The sequence below is a fragment of the Borostomias antarcticus genome, assembly GCF_949987555.1.
Source record: "Borostomias antarcticus genome assembly, chromosome: 17".
NCBI classification, from domain to species: Eukaryota; Metazoa; Chordata; class Actinopteri; order Stomiiformes; family Stomiidae; genus Borostomias; species Borostomias antarcticus.
Genome location: NC_140250.1, coordinates 24,170,126 through 24,190,058, shown reverse-complemented (window position 1 = coordinate 24,190,058; position 19,933 = coordinate 24,170,126). Strand labels below are relative to the sequence as shown.

Genomic DNA, 19,933 nt, shown 5'->3' with positions numbered 1-19,933 from the left:
ATCGAAGGGTCAGTGGTTCGAATCCCAGCTCCAACTGTCCACATGTCGAAGTGTCCTTGAGCAAGACACCTAACCCCAAATTGCTCCCAATGAGCAGGTTAGCACCTTGCATGGCAGCTGCCGCCATTGGTGTGTGAATGTGTGTGTGAATGGGTGAATGAGAGGCCATTGTAAAGCGCTTTGAGTGCCGCTAAGGTGGAAAAGCGCTATATAAGTGTAGTCCATTTACCATTTACTGGTCAGACGCTCCAAGACGAGGACAGGACTTCTCTCCACCCCCCCCCCCCCCACCCCCCCGCTATTCTCCGTCTCTCCCCCTTGTTTCACAGACATTCACATTTCATTCGCTGATTTCACCTGATTTACATATGCTGAGGATAATTACCAGCTTTCTATTTAGAGCTTGGCAAACACACAGGCTATAATTTAGCACTCAGACACTTCTTGCAGTACATACAAGAAGTGTGATGGAGGGAGAGAATCACTCCAACTCTTTATCACATTGTTCTAAACAGGCAAGATGAGAGACGCCAAGTATTGATTATTTTTCTTTTTTTTTCCCACACAGGCAATTATTCTAAGGAGTGACTGGGTCCAGGGCCAGGGAAGGAATCTGGTAATGAGCATGTGTCTCTGAATGTCGCATTCATCAAAGTAACTCAGTTAGTACTTACATTTCTGATGAACTCAAATGCTTCGGATGCATCAGACACTCTCAAATCAACATATGCAGTATATTCAAGGGCATCAAATCCAAGCAATTTGCATAGCATACTTAAAAAGAAAAAAAACAGTGCTCTCGTACTGATCTTTGCAAACTAACTGGTTGATTTGCATAATCAATAAGGCAGGCACGCAGACATGTACGGACACTTAATCCAGCAGGAGTCTGTTTTGTCTGCTAAATGAAGCGGACATCTGTTCTACGGTTCTACTGTTCTATATATACAGGCCTATGGGCTTCTGTTGATCAGAACAGATACTGCTGAAAACACACTCCCTTCTGGTGCTGTGTGTGTCGAGTTCTTTATTAAAGTGAGTTCTGTGAGAGTTTTACTGTAGCTGGCGACACCCCTTCAATTTGATGACTTGGATTGAATCACGTCAAATGCATTATTGAAACCAGGAGGCCAGTAACTGTCCTCAGTGGCCAAACGCAAACACGGTTAGTATTGATATATAAACAGAGAAAGGGGCTCGCTCTAACCCACTTGAGGAGACGCTGACAATTCTGCAGCGTGCTTGTTTCGGTGCTCAAGCTGTGTGTGTGTGTGTGTGTGTGTGTGTGTGTGACAGAGAGAGCCCCTCAGGGCGAAGGCGATCGGTTGTGGGGAACATTTCTCTCGCTGCGGCTGTGAGGAGGACGGCAGGTGAGCTGGATGCCAGGTGTGACGTCCCGCCATGAAACGTTTACGCGAGCCCTCTGTGGCAGACGGGGTGGTGGTGATGGTGTAGGTGACAGTGTTTGGGTGTGAGAGATGGGGAGGGGTGTGTGTGTGTGTGTGTGTGTGTGTGTGTCTTACCCTCTGAGCACTGACAAACAGTTTGTGTATGATGCTGCCGGCCGGACCTCGCCCTGCTCCCAGCACGGTCACCTCTGGGTCCTCCAGTAAGGAGCTTACAAACCTGGGGGAGAGAGGGAGGGGGGGAGAGAGGGAGGGAGGGAGGGAGAGAGAGAGAGAGAGAGGGAGGGAAAGAGAGAGAAAGAGAGGGAGAGAGAGGGAGGGAGGGAGAGAGAGAGAGAGAGAGAGGGAGGGAGAGAGGGAGGGAGAGAGAGAGGGAGAGAATGAGAGAGAGAGAGGGAGGGAGAGAGAGAGAAAGATAGAGAGGGAAGGTGAGAGAAAGAGAGAGAGGGAGGAAGAGAGAGAGGGAGGGAGAGAGAGAGAGAGGGAGAGAGAGAGAGGGAGGGAGAGAGAGGGAGAGAGAGAGAGGGAGAGAGAGAGAGAGGGAGAGAATGAGAGAGAGAGAGGAAGAGAGAGGGAGGGAGAGAGAGAGAGAAAGATAGAGAGGGAAGGTGAGAGAGAGAGAGAGGGAGGGAGAGAGAGAGAGAGAGAGAGAGAGGGAGGGAGAGAGAGAGAGAGAGAGAGGGAGAGAGAGAGAAAGATAGAGAGGGAAGGTGAGAGAGAGAGAGAGAGGGAGGGAGAGAGAGAGAAAGATAGAGAGGGAAGGTGAGAGAGAGAGAGAGAGGGAGGGAGAGAGAGAGAGAAAGATAGAGAGGGAAGGTGAGAGAGAGAGAGAGGGAGGGAGAGAGAGAGAGAAAGATAGAGAGGGAAGGTAAGAGAGAGAGAGAGGGAGGGAGAGAGAGAGAGAAAGATAGAGAGGGAAGGTGAGAGAGAGAGAGAGAGAGGGAGGGAGGGAGAGAGAGAGAGAAAGATAGAGAGGGAAGGTGAGAGAGAGAGAGAGAGAGAGAGAGAGAGAGAGAAAGGGGGTCAAATTAGGTGAGCTACTGTAACATCACCAGGTAGGCAGGCAGGTATGGAAGTTTTTTGGTCTGTATTCAAATGGAAATGCATTTTTTAATTGGCAATTAAATTTGTCATGCAATTTGAAAATGCAAATTGGGATTGCATTTTCATTTTCAACTTCTGCGTGCATTATTTCACTCAATATCAAAATTAAAATGCAATCGTGTGATTTGCAATTCCATTTTAATGTACCAGTTATGTATGGAAGTTTGAAATGTAATAAGGGATTACATTTTCATTCTCATAAATTCTCACCCGATCCTGAAAATGAAAATGCAATCCCAATTTGCATTTTCAAATTGCATGACAAAATAGAACATTGAATTGCCAATTGAAAAATGCATTGCCATTTGAATAAAGACACTAAAAAACTTCCATAGGCAGGCACCTGTGCATTAAACTGGGGCGGCTGTAGCTCAGTTGGTAGAGCAGGTCGTTCAATGATCGAAGGGTCAATGGTTCGAATCCCAGCTCCGACTGTCCACATGTCGAAGTGTCCTTGAGCAAGACACCTAACCACAAATTGCTCCCAATGAGCAGGTTAGCATCTTGCATGGCAGCTACCGCCATCGGTGTGTGAGTGTGTGTGTGAATGGGTGAATGAGAGGCCATTGTAAAGCGCTTTGAGTGCCGCTAAGGTGGAAAAGCGCCTAGCCCTATGAAGCATTCTTTTTTCTAAATGTTTTACTTACTATCTGTAGCACTTTGAGATTGTTAATTCGATGTAAAGTGCACTTACAAATAACATTTATTATTAGTAGTAGTAGTACATTTCAAACTCCAGCCACCGCATTGAACCAAGATGACAAAGCAGCTCCAGAAGTACAACACCAAACAAAGACAACGGGCACACCTATCACTCTTCCCTGATACCCCATCAATCAATAAACCAATCAGCTTTACTTAAAGTACTGAATCACCCTGCAGCATGGTCCCAATACACTTAAGTGAGGTAATTAAAAAGAATACACAGCACACAATATACAGCAAGCAAATACTACTAATTAAAAGTAAGGTATAATAAGTATACTAAGGTATAATAAGTATAAGACGGTCAACTATAAGACAGCGGTTTTAGAAAGGTCAAAAGAGGAGAAAGAGAGAGTATACCTGAGTGAGAGAGAGATGGACAGAGAGAAACTGACACAGACAGATAGAGGAAGTGAGTGAGATACTGTAGGGAGTGAGAGACAAGTAGACAGATAGATCGAGAGAGAGAGAGAGAGAGGGAGAGAGGGAGAGAGAGAGAGAGAGAGAGAGAGAGAGAGAGAGAGGGAGGGAGACGGAGAGGAGGCCAGGTGCTCCGGGGCCAGCCCTAGGTGTCCTCTTAATGAGGCTGGCACTGGGGGCTGTGATGGGGGCTGGTCTGATGTCTCTAGGGCCCCTGGGAGTAATGAACACTGAGGGCCCCGCTTGGACAGACAGGCCGACACAGCGACACACACACACAGGTACCAGGCTGTCACTGACAGGCTGTTGCCGTCTGCCTGCCTGCCAGGCTGCGCCTGAGAACCGGACTGTAGGCTACAATGCAGCCGGACCATGTGATACGCATGTATCCGCTCACACAGACGGCTTCTCTACATGCCACAAACACACATACACACACACACGCACGCACACACACACACACACACACACACACACGCGCGCGCACACACACACACACACACACACATCCCCTCCTGAAGAGAGCAGAGTTGGTGATGTGCTGGTTTTAATATTGAGAGCTACACAGTGACAGACAGGAGAAGTGTGTGTGTGCTTGAATGTATGCGTGTGTATGTGTGTGTGTGCGCACGTGTGTGTGTGTGTGTGTGCGTGTGCACGTGTGGGTAGCAAGTTAGAGGAGCAGCTCCATCACCCTACAGCAGTCCATTCAAATGACTTCTTCTCTGTGTGTGTTTGCCCAACATATATTAGCATTCCCACTCATACCCCCCAAAGGAGAGCATGTGATCAAATGAGAGGGATGGTGGTATTAATAAACAGAGAGAGAGAGAGAGAGAGAGAGAGAGAGGTGATGAAGGTACACAGGAGAGGAGGCAGATGAACAACAGAAGGATGGGAGGAGGAGGAGGAGGAGTGGAAGGATGAACAATACTGTATGCGTGCCAGAAGTACAGTGCTTCTGAAAAGCTCACGCATCTTCACTTTTTCCACATTTTGCTGTTACAGCTTTATGCAAAAACGGATAAAATATTTTTTTCCCCTCATCAATTTACACACAATATCACATAATGACAAAGTGCAAAACGTTTGTAGATTTCTTTGCAAATGTATTTTATATTTATCACATGTACATAGGTATTCACACCCTATACTCAGTACTTTGTTGAGGCACATTTGGCAGCGATTACAGCCTCAAGCCTTGTTGGGTATGACGCTACCAGCTTGGCACACCTGGATTTGGGGTGTTTCTCCCATTCTTCTCTGCAGATCCTCTCAAGCTCTGTCAGGTTAGATGGGGAGCGTTGCTGCACAGCTATTTTCCGGTCTTTCCAGAGATGTTCAATCGGGTTCAAGTCTGGGCTCTGGCTGGGCCGCTCAAAGGACATTCACTGACTGGTCCCAAAGCCACTTCTTTGTTCTCTTGTCTGTGTGCTTAGGGTCGTTGTCCTGTGGGAAGGTGAACCTTCACCCCAGTCTGAGGTCCAGAGTGCTCTGGAGCAGGTTTTCATCAAGGATCTCTCGGTACTCTGCTCTGTTCATCTTTCCCTCGATCCTGACTGTTCTCCCAGTTCCTGCCGCTGAAAAACATCCCCACAGCATGATGCTGCCACCACCATGCTTCACCGTAGGGATGGTGTTGACCAGGTGATGATACCACCATGCTTCACCGTAGGGATGGTGTTGGCCAGGTGATGAGTGGTGCCTGGTTTCCTGTAGGGATGGTGTTGACCAGGTGATGAGCGGTGCCTGGTTTCCTGTAGGGATGGTGTTGACCAGGTGATGAGCGGTGCCTGGTTTCCTGTAGGGATGGTGTTGACCAGGTGATGAGCGGTGCCTGGTTTCCTCCAGACATGACGCTTGGCATTCAGGCCAAAGAGTTCAATCCTGGTTTAATCAGACCAGAGAATCTAGTTTCTCATGTTCTGAGAGTCCTTTAAACTCCAAGCGGGCTGTCATGGGCCTTTCACTGAGGAGAGGCTTCCGTCTGACCACTCTACCATGAAGGCCTGATTGGTGGAGCGCTGCAGAGATGGTTGTTCTCTGTAAAGCGCATTGTGTTGCCTCTGGGTATGAAATGGGCTATATAAATAAAGCTTTGATTGATTGATTGATTGATTGATCTTCTGGAAGGTTCTCCCATCTCCACAGAGGAACGCTGGAGCTCTGTCAGAGTGACCATCAGGTTCTTGGTCACCTCCCTGACCAAGGCCCTTCTCCCCCGATTACTCGTAAGTTTGGCTAGGCGGCCATTTCTAGGAAAGATCCTGGTGGTTCCAAGCTTCTTCCATTTAAGAATGGTAGAAACTGTGTCACTGTGTTCTTCGAGAACATCAATGCTGCTGATTTTTTTTGTAAGTAAGTAAGTAAGTAAGCTTTATTTATACAGCGCTCTTCACAGCATGGATGCACAGAGTGCTTTACAGTAATAAATTAAAATGGCAATACAACACGAGACAAAATTAAAACGACACTGGTACTCTGGTACTCTTTCCCAGATGTCTCGGAGGTCTACGGACAATTTCCTCGACGTCATGGCTTGGTTTTGACTCTCACATGCACTGTCAACTGTGGGTTATTACTACTTTACATACAGTACAGTAGACAGGTGTGTCCCTTTCCAAATCATGTCCAATCAATTACATTTACCACCGGTGGACTCCAATCAACTAATCACTAATCTAATCACTGCCAAAGGTGCCTCAACAAAGTAGTGAGTAAAGGGTGTGAATACCTATGTACCTGTGATATTTCCGTTTTTTTTAATTTTTAATACATTTGCAAAAAGAAATCTACTTAAAACTTTTTTCACTTTGTCATTATGGGGTACTGCTCAAATCATAGGAAAACAACATCTTTTTAATAAGAAGGTAAAACCCTGGCTCATGGAAAACTCATAGAAAAATCATAGAAATGCCAGCCTGTAATTCTCCTAATGTTGTTGTGGTTGTTGTTGTTTGCTTATACTCTTGTTGTATTGGGATATTGTAGAAGGATGTTTAGTTTAGAGGATGTTTTATTGGTCACTATCCCGGCTGCCCTTGGGGGAAGGAGGTCGGGATGGGTTAAGCGCAGAGAAACATTTCATCTCCACATCTGTGCTGTACGACAAATAAAAAGATTCTTCTACATTCTATTGTTGTTGGATGCTTCCTATCCGTGCTCCTCCGCAACCTGTCATCACATCAAGGCCCACAATGGAAAATAATATTTACTGTGTTATCCATGGCAATGTATTTTTAAGATATTGCTATAAATCACTGTGCTTTTAATTTCTTTTGAATAAACTAAACTAAATACTGTGCATAGATTGATGGGGGGGGAAAGGAATTTTGGAATTTGGAATAAGGCTGTAACATAACAAAATGTGGAAAACGTGAAGAAGAGAGAATGCTTTCCAGATGCACTGTGGGTACTCACATCCATCCATGAGGATAGCTATCACTATATTTGCAGCATTGTCAACATACGATACCTGATCCCAAAAAACGGCACAATAGAAAATGTATTCAAACATATTTAGCCGTAGTTGCTTCCTGCACATCTGTTCAGTTGTTCGGTGAGGCTGTACTCAACAGAATTCTCAAAAAAACACAGAGTCGGAGTCGTGTGCAGTGCACAGCAGGGGGGCAGCTTCTCAAAGATAATAATAATACATCTTATTCTATTCACGTATCACGTATAGTACCACTTTACCAAGAGGATCAGAATGTCTAGTGTACATAACCACATGCAATGCAAGATGTCAATACACCCCCTGCCTCCCCACAAATTTGTAATTTGTAAATTGATTATAGGAGTTTATCTGTATTGAGCGTAATCTTGGAATCGGCAGCAACATTTCAGTGTAACTGTACACCATACATTACTTGTACAAAGAAAGGAATCTTGAACCTCTTATTTGAGCGCCCTTCATACAAACTCAGCTCAAAGTGCTCCTCCTCCTCCTCAAAGCTGCTGCTGATGGAAGTTTACTAAAGTAACATTTGTTGATAAAGCAGCTGCGTGTGGTTCTGTGTGTGGTTGTGTGTGTGGTTGTGTGTGTGGTTCTGCGTGTGGTTTTGTGTGTGGTTCTGTGTGTGGTTCTGCGTGTGGTTCTGCGTGTGGTTCTGCGTGTGGTTCTGCGTGTGGTTCTGCGTGTGGTTCTGCGTGTGGTTCTGCGTGTGGTTTTGCGTGTGTTTTTGCGTGTGGTTCTGCGTGTGGTTCTGCGTGCCCCTACCTCTCCAGGTCCTCCTCGTCCTCTCTGTTCTCGCCCTTCCCGATGCCAAACTTGGCCTTGAGCGAGCGGGCGCGGGCGATGACCGCTTCCACCGCCATCAGCTGGTTGATCACATCCTATCGACAGAGGAGGGCACAGCAGGGAGGGTGAGACTCCGTGGGGGTAAGACCCCGTGGGGGTGAGACACCGTGGCGGGGAGGGTGAGACACCGTGGCGGGGGAGGGTGAGACACTGTGGGGGTGGCAGCAGTGCTGAGACTGAGAGGTGTAGGTGAGGGTCCCCTGTCTGCCCCACCCTGACTAGGTGGCATATGGTACGGTTGGCACGGCAGGCAGGGGGTCAGAGGAACAGCAGTGGTAGGCTGGGTGTTAGAAGCGATGAGTAGCAGAGGGCAAACGGAAGAGTTTGAACACTGCCCTGGGCAGCGGGTCAGGAGCACTGGACTACAGGGAGGCGGCACAGGGTATTGTGGGTAAGATAAGGGTGGCGGATGCGGTTGTAGGAGGGATACACAGCATCAAGACCGGCAGTGGACCGAAGACAGTGAGTGGGGAGTGAGAGAGAGAAAGAGAGAGACAGAGAGTGTGTGTGTGTGAGAGAGGGAGAGAGAGAGAGAGAGAGAGAGAGAGAGAGGGAGAGGGGAGGGGCGGGGCGGGGGGTAGAGTTGCAAAATCCGGGAATATTCACAAACTTCCTCCCATGGGAATGAACAGGAATTTATGGGAATTAATGGGAATTAACAGGAACGAACTGGAAACCAGAATTTAATTTTCTATTAATTCCCATAAATCTCCAGTTTATTCCCGTTAATTCCCATTCATTTCCATAAATTCCCAATGGTATTTTTCCTGAGATTTTGCAGCCCCGGGGGGTGGGGGGTCAAATTAGATGAGCTGACATCACCAGGCCGGCACGTAGGAACCTGTGCATTAAACGTCCAGGGAATGTTGCAACGCCCAGACATACACTGACCCAAACAACACTCTCTCTCTTCCAACACCCCCCTGCCATTCTCTCCATCAACATCACATCCCTCTCAGAAGACAGAGAGAGAGAGAAAGAGAGAGAGAGAGAGAGAGGATGGTGGGATGGAGAGGGGTCTTTGGCTGTGCTCACCTCTAGCTTCTTGTAGTCGGGGTTTGGGTGGCGCAGCAGCTTGCTGGCGTGAGAGGTGGCCTGCTGGATGGCCTTCTTCACTGACCGGATGTCCTCCATTGACTCTGACACAGAGAGAGAGAGAGAGAGAGAGAGAGAGAGAGAGAGAGAGGGAGAGAGAGAGAGAGAGAGAGAGAGAGAGAAGGGGAGTGAATGAAAGAGAGGGAGAGAAAGAGAGCAAAGAGAGCAAGCGAGCGAGCGAGAGAAGACAGGATGATTGAGATGAGGGGGGAGAGAGAGATAAGAGGATGAGAGAGAAAAGAGACAGCTGTTTTGCCTTAAGCACCGTCTTTACTCTGAAGTTGTGACACAACCCACAAAGCAACAGTCTCTCCGGACGACAGCCGAGGAGACGTCTGCACCTCCACGAAAGCGTCATCCGCACGCGGTGACACCAACAGTCCCGCCCCCCCCCCCCCCCACTTACAACCTCCTCGCCAGCTGACGTCGGGTGGCGTTAAGGTTGGCGCGGGCGGGAGAGACTCACCCTCCTCCTTCTCCTTGAGGATGGCGGCGTGGAGGACGCAGGGCAGCAGGTGGCGGGTCAGGTCCGCGGGCTTCTGGACGGCCAGGTAGTGCAGCACCTGAGGGACGCACGGCCAGAGACGGGTCAGAGACGGGTCAGAGACGGGTCAGAGACGGGTCAGCGGCGTCCGGCGCCCTCTCTGCTCACGCTGCCCCGTCGCTCTCTCTCACACGACCTCGCCCTCTCTGTTTTCCCTTTTTTTATAAACCTGACCCCCTGCTCTCTCTCGTCATCCCTCCATCTCTCTCGCTCTCCCCTCATCCGTCTTTGTCTCTCTCTCTCGTTCTTTCTCTCTCTGTCTGTCTCTCTGTCTCTCTCTCTCTGCTCTTTGTCTGTCTGCTCCCCGTCTCTCTCTCTGTATTTCTCTCTCTCTGTCTGTCTCTCTCTCTGTCTCTCTCTCTGTCTCTCTCTCTGTCTCTCTCTCTGTCTGTCTCTCTGTCTCTCTCTCTGTCTCTCTCTCTGTCTCTCTCTCTGTCTCTCGCCCTCTGTCTGTCTCTCTCTCTCTGTCTCTCTCTGTCTCTCTCTCTCCCTCTGTCTGTCTCTGTCTCTCTCTGTCTCTCTCTGTCTCTCTCTCTCTCTCCCTCTGTCTGTCTCTGTCTCTCTCTCTCTCTCGGTCTCTCTCTCTGTCTCTCTCTCTCCCTCTGTCTCTCTCTCTTTCTCACAACTGCGGAGGTTGTCATGAACTCTGGGCTGGGTACTTGACATTTCAAAAAGGCGTTGTCCTCCGAGCGAGCGGCTCGTTGTCCGGGTTATTTTCTGTGAGTTATGGGGCGGGCTCGGGCTAAACGCAATTGTCGGCACGCGGCCGAGTCGCATTCTAACGCCGTCACTCTCCATACAACCGACGGGGAGGTGGGGGGGTCATCCGTTATGTTGGGGTGCGAGATGAGATTTCAGGAAAGGAGGGGTGGGGGCGGAGGAGGGGGGGGGGGGTGCGATTTGATTTGCCGTCCCTAATAAAAGCCGAGGCTTCGGGCGTTTTCCTGCGCGAGGCTCTCGAGCTGAGCTGGAACACCAGGTGACCTTCCCCCTCCCCCTCCTCCTTTTTCCAACTGCAATGAACTTGACTGCAATCAGAGGACTGTGAATATTATAAGCACTTCTGTCATCTCCGTGGAGGCGAGGAGAGGAGGACAACTTACTGGAGCACAGAGATGGAGGGAGGAGGGGGGAGGGGAAGAAATTAAATCTGCAAATTAATTCCAAACTAAATCCTGCACCTGGAGTTTTCCCCCTAAAGAGACGGTCGGCTGTCGCAGGCAGCTATCAAGGACGCTCGCCCTCTCGCGCCGTGTAGCGAGGGATGGACGACCTTCAAGGTTGGGCAAGGTTCCCCTGAACTCAGCTTAAACTCTTGGGTGGGGGGGGGGGTTGGGAGGAAGAGATGGGACGCGTGACAGGGACACCTTGTGTTCTGACCCACTTCCCGGAGCCTTCCCCCTACTCCCCTCCTGCGTTGTGATTGGCTGCGGCGCGGCCGAGAGCCAGGCCGGATTGCAGAGTGCACCACCTGGCTACTACAGGGCGTCGTCGTACGGCTCTCTCTCTCTCTCTCGGGCTACAGGTTGGAACTGCGGGCTTCTGGGACTCGTCGCCTCATTCCGACGGAGGCTCGGTTTTGGCGGTCGAAAAGGAGTTTTGCGCGACCTGAGAAAGTCTCTTTCAACGCCTTTTTCATTCCGACAACTTTGCCAACGCAGCTGAGAGAGCATTAAAGTATGTTGGTTTTTACAAGGTGAGTTAACAAAGGCTTAGGCCTCGCAAAATACAGTACCTCACTGTCACAAGTGAGGTACTGTATTTCCAAGTCGGCAAACACTAGACCATCAATGAACTGGATTCACACCTTGCTTCCAGAGGCTTTCTAGTCCATGCGGCACATCCTATAATGTGTGACGGACTTCCTTTTCACTCTGCGTTGTTGTTTTCTGTGTCACTCGTCACCTTGCGCTCGCAAGTCGGATGTGCTAGCAACTACGCCGAGAGAGATATCCCTATCGACAGGGTCGTTAGCACATCCTTTCTACTAGGGGAGTGAGTTTCACTATTCGCCGACGACTCTACTTCCTCCTCGTTCCACGTGCCGGGGGCGTTACCCGGAGCTCCGGCCCCGCCTACCTTCTCGGCCTCCTTGGTGTCGTCGAAGAGCCTCCTCTGGCGGCGAGCGGGCGTGGTCTTGGCTGTCTCCCAGGCCTCCGCCCACATGTTGCCGGGGATCTTCATCCTGGCGCTGAGGTCTCCGCGCACCTCCGCGATGCCGCGCTCGTCCACCACCTCCTCCTCCACGTAGTCCCTGGGGGAGTACCAGCGCACGAAGTCCTCCAGGACACAGCCCGGGTTGGCCGCCTGGGAGGTGGGAGGGGGGGTTGGAAGGTCAGGGGTGGGGTCAAGTCCATCATTGCAAGTCGGAGCGGTTCTGCTGTTGCTGATTGATAGCTACTGTAGCTAATGATTAATGCAAGTCATGGTACAGTCAATCGTAACATGTGAAGGTGAAGAAGGAGAACCGTCTTCTCTCACACCAGGGTCTCTACCTTCTAAGCCTGCACACACTTCCTCAAGAGCAAATCAAACACACACACATGAATCAACACAACTCGTGGAACCTAAAATGATATGTTATCCTCTCCCATCTCTGGAATAGGTTGAGAACCCCAGCCTGATTTAGCACCTATTCACAGCCGTAAGAGTACAGCTGGAACACGCAGAGCGCCGTGTCAACGTTCCCCGCTCGGCACCTCAACCTTCAAAGCCTTCCTGTCTGCCAGCTCCTCTCCGAGCGCGGGCGCCGCCAGCTCCCGGGCCGACTCCCAGCGTGCGTCTAAGCCGCCCGTCTGTCGGCGGCTCGGGCAGAATGACTCCGCGGCGTCCCTGTTTGTGAGTGAACAAACTCCGCCGACTGCACCGCCACCGGCGGAACTTTTCTCGCGGCGTGCGCGTGACCTTTCGGCGGCGCGGTGTGCGTTTCGCCTAGTTTCTCTCCCCTACGTTCTGAGAGGATAATTAATGAGGAGTCTGTCTGGAAGGAGACCTGAAGGATTGCAGTCTTGGTGGGGAGAGACAGTGTGGGGTGAGGGGGGGGGCGGGGGGCGGGGGGGGGGTAACCCAGAATCCTGGAGATAGGAGTTTCTCACCGCAGCCCCGGGACTAGGAAGCTGAGGCTGTCCCCTTCAGGAAGATGAGATGAGGGGGGTGTGTGTGTGTGTGTGCTGTGCTGATCCATGAGAGTGTGTGTGTGTGTGTGTGTTGTGCAGATCCATGAGAGTGTGTGTGTGTTGTGCAGATCCATGAGAGTGCGTGTGTTTGTGTGTGTGTGCGTGTGTATGTACAGTATATGCATCTGTGCATCCCCATGTGAGTGAATGAGTGATAGTGTGTGTGTGTGTGTGTATCAAGGAAGAACAGGCAGATAGGAGGATGATCCAGGATGGCTAGGTCTAGGCCAGGGGCTTGTCATATTCCTAAGTCACACCATTCATCACAGTCGTCCGTGTCCGCTCCTCGCCCCCGGAGGGGGACGGTAATTAAAGCCAAAATGCCAGATTATGCTTGGCTAAGCACAATTACAGACACGGCCTCGCGCTAAATTTAGAGGCCATTCTCCCGGCTTAGGGGGACCATTTACTGCAACACCTGAGTACACAAGATTCTCTCCCTCGGTCTCTTTCCTTCCAACTCTCATGTCAGCCGTTGTTGAAGAACTCTGAGCTAAATAAAATCAAAAAAACGAGGAGGAGGAAATAATCTAAAGTAGAGCATTTAGTGGGGCAGCTAAAAACAGAGCGCTGGATTGTGGGAAAACAAAGTTGCGTCGTCGTAACCCCCTGACGGGCGTGGGGCAGGGACGATTTGTCAACGCTTGCCGGGGAAACAGCGGAGGCGGAGTCTGAAGTCCCCACAGAGCAGCGCGCGGGGCGTGAGGTAGCAGGTCGGCTAGCGCCGTAGCTGGCAGAACATGTAGAGTTCACTCAACACTAGATGCTCGTGACGGTACTGTGGAGGAATAACAACGATCTTTGAGGCCAGTTTCCATCACTATTTAATAGCTGCCATCTTGACTAAATACCTCCCGGCCAATGTTTTGACCGCGAAAAATAAAATAGGAAATAAAGCATTTTTGACATTGAGACAACTCCATGTGATGGAATACTGTTGTCATGGAATTGTATTGGTAGAAGTGATTTTCAGAGTAGTACTGTATATGCAAGGACATGAGTCATACCGTGGTCGTTAGTGTCTTACATTACGTGTTTATAATGGAATGTATCGGGAATGTATGAGTTTCAATGAGTTTTATGGTTTAGTGCTTTTGTACTTTGAAGCCTGCCTGTGTAGACCATCGCTGTAACAGATGAGGACCGCGATGGAAATAAGTCTTGGACTTTACCGTCCAATTCCTCAACAATGTGATACGTGATGAAACATGAAGCCAAAAAGGCTTTTTAAACCCGTGCATTTCCAAATTCATGGAGAGGCCCGACATGACCCCCCAAATATTTGGTGTTATTTGTTAGTGTCCATATAAAGTACTTATGGCCAAACATCTGCTGCCGGTATTTCAATAATTCAACACAGCATGGGTTTATTGGCCCCGTAATACATTCAATACTAGGAACAGTGCTGGAAGAGTACAATCCTCCACCCATGAATGCATTCTGTGGCTCTGTAAGATAAGATGAACTTTAATAATGGGGTGGATTTGGGGTGGATTTGGGCGTTACGAACGTGCGCGCGTGCATGTGTGCGAGCAAGACGTTGGGTATTGCTGCTTCGAGAGCTTTATGCCATGACTGTCCCACGTCAAGATATGGCCATTTCAATCCCCCCCATTGACAATGAATGGGGGGAATTTGTCGTTCAAGTCCAAAAAATGAATGGAGGTGAATGGGTGGCCGCGTTTGGGCGTCTCTGTGGCGACCGCCTCGGGTCAAAGCCGGCGGGGGGTGGTTCGATGCGCTCCGGGCTCTCCCCCCGCACCCCTCGGTCCAAACCTCGTGTCTCTAGTGACCCCACGCGGAAAGCTGCTTCGCTCTAAGTTTTGTTTTCGTTCATGGATCCGCCCCGTGATCCGGATCCGGTCCAAAATGTCGTTGTTTCCTGGCCCGTCCCACCCCTCCACAGAGGCTCATTACTGGCCCAGGCTGCACCCCTTCACAGTTTCATTACTGGCCCATGATACAGCCCTCCATAGAGTTTCGTGAAAATTGCTCTGGTAGTTCTGGCGTGAAAACAGACTTACTGACAAACAGACAAGCAAACAGAATCACCCCTGAGACCGGAAATATTGACTGAAACTTCTCAAAGAACAGCACGTTTCTCAGGGGTCCAAATGCACTCACGTCATACTCTCTTGATAGAAAACTAGCCGTTCATTGATAATGCAATTAGTCTGACTCCCCCTGTGCCGCCGTGCCAGTCAGAGGAGGTGGACTGTGAGAATCTAATCAAACGCCCCCCAGGCTGACACATTGACGGAGAGGCCTGAGAGCCCTAATAGGCTCCTGTGCCGGTCAGCCTGCCTGTGTGTGTGTGTGTGTGTGTGTGTGTGTGTGTGTGTGTGTTAGGCTGTATGTATGCGGCTGTTTGTCTGTGTGTGTGTGTGTGTGTGGTAGGCTGTATGTAGTGTATGTGTCTATTTTTCTGTTTGTGTGTGTGTGTGTCCGTCTGCGTGCATACTGTATGTGTGTGTGTGTGTGTGTGTGTGTGTGTGTGTGTGTGTGTTGCTTCTGTGTGGCGTGGTGCGTCTCACCTTAAAAGACTCCATGTCGGAGAGCAGGCAGGCGCTCTGCATGCGGGCGCGGAGGTGAGCTCCCTCGGCCGACGTTCCCAGCTTGGCTAAAACCTCTGAGTGCTCCTCCAGCAGGTCCTCTGTCATAGGCGCTGGCTCCTGGGGAGGGACAGACAAGAGGGACTTCATCTGAGTTATTGTTTGGGACAATGTGTGTGTGTGTGTGTGTAGGGGTGCATGCATGCGTGTGTTGAGTCAATTAATCAATCAGGATTCAATAACATTCACTTAACGATGATTCAGATAAATAGAAACTCCATTCATACATTTAAATTGTGTGTGATAATAAGTGAAGTAGAACAGTAGTTGGCTTCTAATGAGATGTGTGTGTTTTAGAGTGTTTGTTTTTAGCGTTAACCTCATAAATGATGTGCGTTTGACTGTTTTCAGCATCGTCCCCATGAACCGCATAATATCCGTGTGTCTTGTTGGCCTCAGTAGAATGAACAGAGCAGAAACACAAACATGTCCGCTGCCACCAGATCGGACTCTGCCACACGCCCAGCGTTGCTCTGAGGGAACTGACAGCTCCTCAACTTGATCAAATGTGTCTCCTTGCCTCCCCTCGAAGCACCTGTGCCAGAAAGCCCATCAACCTCTGCTAATGAACACTGCTACCTATCTGGTAGTCATGGCTGCAGCGCCCTGCTTACTCCAAAGCCAAGAAAACTTCACACACAAACACACTTACCCACACACACACACACACACACAACCACACACTCTGTTAAAAGAACTATTCTATGCCAGTAATTGGCAGGTGGCAGTTTGTTTTGTATCAACAAAAACACGACTAAACAATATGAAGGAAGCCGTTTTTGACTGAACTATGATGACGCCGATGGGCTTTAGCTTAGCGGGCTAACACATCCTCCGAACTAACAGTGGACCAAGAGCAGCGCCCTGGGGCACTTTAAACCAAGGTAGTCACAGTGGGATTATGGGAATCTACTAAATCTACCTCTCCACATAAAGAACACACCCATCTCGATATGAAACCGCCTACCCCCCAACACACACACACACATACACACACTACAACGGTGAATCACTACAACGGTGAATAGAGAACAGAGTTGCCGACATGACACAAATAGGCTTTTTAAGTTTGTGCCTTTCTTAAGCATTTGAAGCCTTTTAATGCGCCCCCCCCTGCCGCTGGCTAATGCGCAGCTCCGTCTGGCGCGGAAAATAAATAAATAACTACGAGTTCCCCTTCGGAGCGAGTTCTAATGAAACAAAGAATCACCTGAGTCAGAGGAGCCATTAGGCGAAGCTCTTGAGAGAATGAGATGAGAGAGTGTAAATAGGACGCTAGCAGGGAGGGAGGGAGGTGGCGGACGTGCTAGAAACAACACTGGTACCGCAGACTAATTAAACTCAGGGAAGGTGAGACTCGCCGTCCGCCTCGTTACAAACGAGGCGGCGACGCCATGAATCTAAAATAATCCCCCCGTCTCCGGCGCGACACGCGCACGTACGTACGCATGCACACACACGCACACCACACACCACACACACACACGCCCGTAAGCCACACACACAACCTCCTCCCTCACCCAATCTTCCCTGTGTTGGAGACAGGAGGTAGGAGAGAGACGATAGGGTTAGAGTAGAAGATAGGAGATAGAGTAGAAGATAGGAGAGAAAGACAGACAGAGAGAGAGAGAGAGAAGGGAGAGAGAGAGGGGAGAGAGAGGGCATGGATGACAGGCGAGCGGAGATGGAGAGAACAGATCCAGGCAGAGACAGAGTACCACTGATGAACAAACAGACGTAGAGACAGAATCAATGGAGATGCGGGCGGAGGGAGGGAGAGAAGGACAGACTAGGAAGAGAGGAGGAAAACGAGTGGAAGAGTGGAGGAGAGTGATACATGAGATGAAGAGGGGGACGAGAGGAGAAAGAAGGAGAAGTTTGGAGAAGCGTGTGAGTGAGGTAGACGGAGATAGCCAGAGACGGAGTTATTCCTTTGAGGAAAACAAACCCGGCATGAAACCCGGAGATAGTGGGAGGCTGTGTTTTTATGGGTGTCCCATTTGTGTGCGCGTGCGTGTGTGTGTGTGTGTGTGTGCGCAAAAGTGCGGGTGTGTGTCATATAGAGAAGGCACAAAGCATGTGCGCGCACACACACACACACACACACACACACACACACACACACACACACACACACACACAGACAGCAGCAACCACAGAGCCCCTGTGTGAAGCCGTCTGGTCGGCAAAAGAAATGCTGACACTCGTTTCTTTCATACTCACACACCATCCCTCCATCCCTCCCTCCATCCCTCCCTCCCTCCCCCCTCCCAACACCAGGTCCGTTCCGCTCTCTTAACTCCGGGCCTCACTTCGACACATCTGCAGTGTGTGTCTGTGTGTGTGTGTATGTGTGATTAGGAGTGTGAGTCAGTGAGTGTGTGTGTGTGTGTGGATGAGAGTACTGTATGTGTGCATGAGAGCATATATGTGCGTGTGTTTGTGTGCGTGCGTGTGTGTGTGCGTGTGTGTGTGTGTGTGTGTGCACATAGTGATACAGAGTCTTGGTCTGGCCCCCTCTCCCCTCTCCTCACCTCTCCCGGTGTTAATTATTGAACAGGGTCAGCCTTTTTGCATTAATTAGCCCCCACTACTCAGCCGCCTTCTATAATTGATGAGGTGGAGAGGAGCCACAAATCTCCCCAGGCTAGCCTCAGAGGCTAACCGCGGAAGAGCGGGCCTAGCGCTAGCTAGCTAGCCCCAGACACACAGCCACCCGCAGCCCTATCACTTTTAGGAGCGCTCCGGGATCCTCTGTCGCTGTCTGGGCTTCAGACGGTGTTGCTCTCAAAAATGCCCCATGGTTAAGAAACACTTGAGAGTGGCACTGCGAAGGAGGACAGGCTACTTGGTAATGGTGGGGAGGTTTAAGCTAATTAGCGGTGTGTATCGTAATGATTCATTGCTGCGCCGTGTGAGATGATGAATTGGTCAATACCGCGAATGTACTGGGCAAAGGTAATGTTATGCGATGATGCATGGCTACACTGTAATGTGTGTGTGTGTTTGTGTAGAGTGTGTGTGCGTGTGTAGGGGCATGTGTCTTCTTGGTGTGTGTGTGTGTGTGTGTGTGTGTGTGTGTGTGTGTGTGTGTGTGCGTGCAGGCGTGCGTGTAGGGGCACATGTGTCTTCTTGGTTAGCAGTGTTATAATGATGTATGATACGTGCTATAATGGCATAAAGCATAGTTAGATATATAGTGATAATGAGCAGGTCAATGTGTGTGAGAGCAGAACATAAAGAACACAGGATCCTAATGAGCCTCTAGACCTTCTGTCCAGTGTAGATCAGACAATAATGGAGATAGGTATTAGCAATACAGCGGCGTACTCCACCTGGCCCTTTGATGGTCTAGGGAACGTTTTTAAACCGGTGCTTACTGCCTACAGTATGCCCTCCCTTCAGATCTACACAAATGTCTACGGGTCGGGGCGTGTGTGTCTTTAAATTGGCCCGGTCAGGCGGTAAGCGGCGATATGCGCTGGCCGATCGCCAGTTTCGTCTGTCGTGAGCGGAATATTTCCCACCTCTGTGATGAGCGATGAAGTCGTTTGCGTGACTGTGGGTTGGCCAGCGTCACAGGTGGTGTGACGACGCAACACAGGTGGCGCTATGCAAGTTTGTTGGCAGATAATGAGTTTGCGTTAACCAACTAGACCTTAGCGCAAAACGCTGGTGCTCTGTGCAAATAATAGTAATATTAATAATAATGGTAATATTAATAATAAAACTCAAAGTCGCTTTACACAGGGGGGGGGGGGGGGGGGTTGGTGAAGTGAGCGAGCGACAATCGTAGCACAAAGACGGCAAAACAACACAAACACACAGGAATGTGTAGAGGAGGGATAGGAGAAGGCAGCAGAGGAGAGGAAGGTGTTGGAGGCGGTTTTGGAATATTGAGAGCAACTCTGAGTCCAAACAAATGGTGACTGTTTTTTTTGCTTCCCTCTGGAATATGTAGGGGTGGGACCTTTGCCCACCCCCCCATTGCTCTCTGTAAAGCGCATTGTGTTGGCCCTGTGAATGAAATGTGCTATACAAATAAAGTTTGATTTGATTTGTGTGTGTGTGTGTGTGTGTGTGTGTGTCTGACCTGTGTAACAGGAATGTAGAGGGCCTCTGGAGAGTTGAGCAGGGTCATCTTGCCGTGTGGGTGGGACCGACCCTCTGGCTTGGACCTGCCGGCCTCCCTGGCCCCGCCCTTCTCGCCGTCCGCGGGCGCCGGCTCCTTCAGCTCGTCCGTGTCGCTCAGGCACTCGAAGAACTCGTCCTCGCTGTCGCTCCAGGAGTCCCACGACTTCCCAGGAGACACCTCTCTGGCCCCTTCCGCCCCCGCGGCGGCGGCGCTCTCTGGGCCGAGGCGCCCGTTCTCCCAGCCGCTCCCCTCCGCCTTCCTGTCCCGCCCCCCCTCCGCCGCCTTCCGGCCGTCATCCCGCGCTCTCTTCCTCTCGATGCAGCAGTTCAGCATCTGGAGAGACATGGAGACAGCCGTGAGGGATGAGCGCTGGGATGAGTGCTGGGACGCCGCAGAGCTATGGGCCGCCTTCTGGGAGTGTGTGTGTGTGTGTGTG

At 50.3% G+C, this 19,933-nt stretch overlaps 1 protein-coding gene across 2 annotated transcripts in view; it reads right to left on the bottom strand.

The window, feature by feature from the left end:
* The window catches only part of rab3gap1 (RAB3 GTPase activating protein subunit 1), a 38,101-nt gene that overhangs the window by 3,138 nt on the left and 15,030 nt on the right, over positions 1 to 19,933 (bottom strand). The window contains exons 17-23 of one of the 2 annotated variants that reach the window (XM_084451773.1): positions 19,456 to 19,830; positions 15,285 to 15,422; positions 11,654 to 11,881; positions 9,497 to 9,593; positions 8,971 to 9,074; positions 7,855 to 7,970; positions 1,524 to 1,626 (exon numbers count right to left, since the gene is read on the bottom strand). In XM_084451773.1, the coding sequence (XP_084307899.1) occupies positions 1,524 to 1,626; positions 7,855 to 7,970; positions 8,971 to 9,074; positions 9,497 to 9,593; positions 11,654 to 11,881; positions 15,285 to 15,422; positions 19,456 to 19,830 (1,161 nt within the window). Of the gene's footprint in view, positions 1 to 377; positions 1,627 to 7,854; positions 7,971 to 8,970; positions 9,075 to 9,496; positions 9,594 to 11,653; positions 11,882 to 15,284; positions 15,423 to 19,455; positions 19,831 to 19,933 lie in introns of those variants that run through there. The other variant, XM_084451772.1, reaches the window with a different exon arrangement.